Source organism: Bidens hawaiensis, unplaced genomic scaffold (assembly GCF_021521415.1).
Source record: "Bidens hawaiensis isolate Kalapana, Puna unplaced genomic scaffold, B.hawaiensis_p1.1 tig00006904_1, whole genome shotgun sequence".
NCBI lineage: Eukaryota > Viridiplantae > Streptophyta > Magnoliopsida > Asterales > Asteraceae > Bidens > Bidens hawaiensis.
This window is the reverse complement of record NW_027491470.1, coordinates 84,011-89,150: the sequence shown is the minus strand read 5'-3', so window position 1 is coordinate 89,150 and position 5,140 is coordinate 84,011. Positions and strand designations below refer to the sequence as shown.

Below are 5,140 nucleotides of genomic sequence, written 5' to 3'. Positions count from 1 at the left end.
ATCAAATTCCCATTCAGAGTAGATACGATTAACATTTGGCAGCACTTCTAATATATGGCATCATCAACATATCTTATCACCACACTCGTTGCGTCAAATCCCAATCTCAACCGCCCACCGTTGACATCACCTCCAATCCGCCCTCCCTAGGGTACGTTTTCGGCTTCGTAATTGGCATTCAACGTGTAGGAGAAAACAAAATGTTGGTGCGTAGAAACATCTTATGTGACACCCAAGATACTCTCTTATTGGAGGTAGATAGATAGATTAGTCTTCTTTATACCGATTAAATCATATTCATTTTTCAAAAATGTTCATATGCTTCAAACAAATATCATATACTTCTTTTTAAATCATTAGAAACAAAATTAATTCAATTAATGAAGAGGGACCTTTTTAACAGAGATCTCATGGGTCCTTCCAATGATTTGTAGGGCACGTTCCTTCTAATCATTTGGATAGTCTCCGCCCAATTATATACTATATACACCTTGTGATCAATTAATTAGATGTCTATATATCTGACAAAAAATTGCTGAAAATGGTTTTGATTATGTTACTACATATAGATCGATAGAGCAAGTACAAAACTTGTTGCCATTGGGGTCGCCAATGAACTACTGTCGACTTATAAGATGAAACGAAAAACTCTTATTGCATCCATCATGTTGTAGCTAGCATTTTCTCAATTATAATTATAATAAAAATTTTTGTTCTTATTTCAGTATATATACACACAGACTTTCTTCATTACTTAACTTCTATTCAAATATCAACGGAGAGGGTTCTTCAATATATATTCGAAGATTTGTAAACCATATTGAGAAATGAGAATGTTGTAATCCATTGATCTCATCTATCCATCCATTTGTCACACATCAGCAATAGCTTTTGTCTTAAATTGGAGTAGGACCCAATCCAATCATTGACATAATAATACAACTTAGTTAAGAATTCTTGACTTGTGGTGGACCTTATACACAGACCCAAACCCCACTCACCCACCCCACACACCACGTACCACTCCTCCATGCCTTGTGGTAATGTGTGTGGTACTTCCAATAGTTTCCCCTTTGAGAAGGGTCTTCTAAGTCTCATCAGTAATTAAAGAGGGTTTTGTTAGGGTTTTTGCAATGGGAATTCCAACATTATGAATTACATAATAAATGACTTTCATCGAGTCAACATATTTTGTATATGTTAAATAGTATATACTGACTCTATGTATTAGCATTTTATATAGTATAAGAGAGACTAATTTGTACGTCCTTGAGTTAATGCACATGCTTTTCTAAAATTGCAAGTGCTCACTCTATTAAATTTTGTTTATTTGATTTTTAAAAAAGCAAAAGTGTTTGGAAAAACACATCAAAATTAAAGCTTTAAAATGAAGTTTTTCAAAAGTTATTTTACTTTTTAAAAATCAACTAAGCAAATAAGCATGTTTGAAAAGTTCACACACCCCCTAAATTTGAATCTAAAACCTTTTAGTGACACCTTTGATTATACAAGAATGGATACAAACATCAATCACTTGAATCTTGCTTTATAATATTAAAGTAAATTCTAGCTATTTTTCAATATTTGTACTTGTTCACGAGACGTCGACACCCATCCAAATCGCACATTTCCGTGTACTTTTATCAACTACTTTTGCAAGGTCTCCGAATCAAGTTTTATTTTTTGAGAACTGCTAAGTCACACAACTCTAAGACTACTCTTAAAACAATATCAATGTCCACTTTGAAAACACACGAAACCACTAGCCTATAAAATATTTGATACAAATTTTTAGTTATTTCGAATTGAACTGCAAGAACCTTGGAAGTAATAACATTACTAGATGCATTATATGATGATTAAGGGTATAAATATTCGGAAATATCAACCAACAATGAGGATACTATTTGAAGATTGTTCCATTAGAAGAATTTGTTTTTACAAATCTAAAAATTGGGCTAAATCATACATAAAGCAGAATTATATATTATATTTTCAAAATTCCCTATTTTCAAACATATAAGATACAAAGAGAATAACAATCATATTTACCTCAAAATATAACCTAATAATTAGCTATACACAACAAGAACTATGTGCAAACTATATGTTATATGCACATTTGTCAAACATAAACTTATCTCCTAATAAATCTAAAATCACCCATGTAAATGAAGTAACTATCAATTCTTTAATAATCGATCTATACCATTTTTTTTCTATCTCAGAAACTCGCATCATTCATTAGAGTTCCACTGAGGTGCAATGTCTTCTGCAACCCGCGTAGCTTCTATAGATGCCCCCAACAAACCTCGTCTTGAAAACCCTACAACGTATAATCCTTGTTCGCCTTTCCATCCTTCTGGGAACTTTTTCCTGGGAAACCCATCTTTATCCGAAAATAAGTTGGTTTCCTACAAAACAAAAATCGCGATAGAGCCAAAATTTGCTGTTAAACATCTTAATTTCTTCACAATTACTTACTTCTACGAACTTAATTAGTTTCAATCTCAAACTTGTATTATCGAAATTAACCGAAACCATCATTTGTGCATATTTCTATGCCATTACTTGATCAGATTGAACATAAAGCATTTTGCTTGATAATTAATAAATTTAAATTGAAATATGTAATGATTGACTTTGTTAGAATTACAAGCAGATCGTACCTTCAACCAAGTGGGAACATTACTTGTATACCCTGTGGCCAGAACTATGGCATCAAATTCCTGTATTCTTCCATCTACAAACTCCACACTGTTACATGCTAGTTTCTTGATTTTGGGGTAAACCTATAAACCATACACATTCCAAATTAATTGTAACATGGTGATTTACAATAAATGATAGAGCAGTTGCATATATACACATTGAGATATGTGTCTAGAGAAGAAGTAGATATATCGCTAAGCGCATACCTTGATATCTCCACTTCTGATCTTCGCAAGTGTGCCTATATCCAATACGGGTGTTTTGCCATAAATGTTCTTTAGCTCGAGTGGCCCAAGTTTTGGTCTATTGAGGCCAAGATGAGTCGTGTCACCGATCATAATTCGTGAAGCAAAAAGCAAGAACTGATCAACTATTCGTACCGGGAACCACTTAAGTAACCAGATTGACAGTCCAAAAGTTGGTATCCCAAACATCTCTTGTGGCAACACATGCAACTGCAAAAGTTGCCCCCATAAAATAAAATCAAAATAGGGTGTCAAGTGGATAGAATCTTTTACAGCAGTGAGTTTGCAGATTGCTTTAAAAGAAAGAAAGAGTTTCAAACAATAACAGCAATGCGCATGCATACGAATTTCAAGAAAGCTTTAACCCTAAAAAACCACAAGTCATAGTTTATTAAAAATTGGTCACATAAAACTGATTCTATACTTGTAACAAAAGAAAAGTATATTCTTATAAAATTTTGTGATTTCTTTTGCAAGTACAGATGATAATTGTAGAAGTACATCAATCACATCCAACAAAGTAAAAGCTCAACGAAACAGTACCATCTCTCTACTCTACTCGTACTTTTGTTTATTCAAAGACATGGCCAAAAGAAACAGCAAACTAAACTCGGTTAACATACATATAGCGTTAAACAAACTCGATCGAGAAGAGATCTAATTAACCATAAAGCCCTTTATTCTAATCAATCCTAATTAGAACCTCTTCTGCTGGCCCACCTGGCCTAACTTGGTAATTAGCCTTCAGATGAACAAAGAAAATCCATATAGGTAGATAAAACCCTAAGTTTTAGTAAATTTGGTGTTGATTTATTTAAACTTTTTGGATGCCGTTTTTCAAAATTCAAAACATTCAAATTGTTTGGAAATCGAACTTTGAACTATAAGCTGAATGAATCTTGCATAAATTTGTTATTTTTCAAGATAAAACTGGTAAGAGAGAGAGGGAGAGAGAAAGGTACATACTGAATCTCTAACCACTATGGTACATAATGAATCTTACATACAAAAATATTTGTATGTGTATCTTGCAACTTGAAAGAGAGAGAAAGGTACATACTGAATCTCTAACCACTAGTGAAGGAAAAGCGTTATAATTACAAAGATCCAAGCACACCTCCATGCCAGAATTCCCACAGCCCACAACCAATACACTTTTATGTTCAAAACATTCACCACTTTTGTACGCACTAGTGTGCACGATGGGTCCATTGAACTCATTGATCCCCTCGAATGCAGGCACAACTTCCGCGGCGTTCTCACCAGTGGCGACGATAAGCCATTGAGAAACATACTCGGTTATCTTCGTTTTCACCCTCCAGAGCCCATCAAATTCTGCACTCACTACCGTTGCATTGAACACGGGTTTCAAATCGAAGTTTTTCGCGTAGGATTCGAGATAGCATATGAACTGTTCTTTGGTAGGGTAAGTTGGAAAATCTACAGGAAAGGGCATAAGGGGAAGCTGGCAGAATTGTTTGGGAAGATGCAGACGAAGACGATCGTAGGTCCGGAATTTCCATAAAGAAGCTATGCAGTTTGCCCGCTCAAGAATCATGGCCGGGACGCCATGGTTCTTGAGACAAGCTGCAGCCACAAGACCTGAAGGACCGGCTCCGACAATGATTGGGCCGGGAACCCTAACACGACAAGAATGGGTGTCTGTATTTGTTGAAGAAGTTGTCATCTTGGACTGAAGATGTGGATCATGAAGTTTTTTGAACTCTACTTCTTCCATAAACCACATATGATCGAGTTTTTGACTTTTGCAAACTGCATAAGAGTAATAATTTGTGAAACTTGAATTTGATCCGAAAATTTTGATAGTTTAGATTAAGATAAAGACATAAGTAAAGAAACCAACATGTTTGTTTTCAAGATGAATTTATTAAGAGAGATTTTAAGAGTGGGTATGGATATATATGAGGTATGGAATCATGAAAACTAGTTTGTTTCAAATATTTGAGGATTTGATGAATTAAACCACAAAATCAAAATACTTTTCAAGATGATGGAAGTTATGAGCCCTTTTCTTCTTATATATATATATATATATATATATATATACTATATTAATATACATATAGGATGGGCAAAAGAGTAATTTTAAAAAACTCTTAAAAATAAGAGTTTTACAAGTAATAGTGCCTGAGGTGCAAATGCATAAAGCACACGTAGTAATA

At 34.2% G+C, this 5,140-nt stretch overlaps 1 protein-coding gene across 1 annotated transcript; it reads right to left on the bottom strand.

Moving 5' to 3' along the window:
- Positions 1–2,237: 2,237 nt before the first annotated feature.
- Positions 2,238–4,821, bottom strand: LOC143633758 (indole-3-pyruvate monooxygenase YUCCA2-like). The gene is made up of 4 exons (XM_077102005.1): positions 4,018–4,821; positions 2,919–3,167; positions 2,670–2,792; positions 2,238–2,414 (listed from the first exon to the last, which is right to left on the bottom strand). The coding sequence occupies exons 1-4, from the start codon at positions 4,702–4,704 to the stop codon at positions 2,238–2,240; spliced, it is 1,236 nt and encodes a 411-aa protein (XP_076958120.1). The 5' UTR covers positions 4,705–4,821.
- Positions 4,822–5,140: the final 319 nt, after the last annotated feature.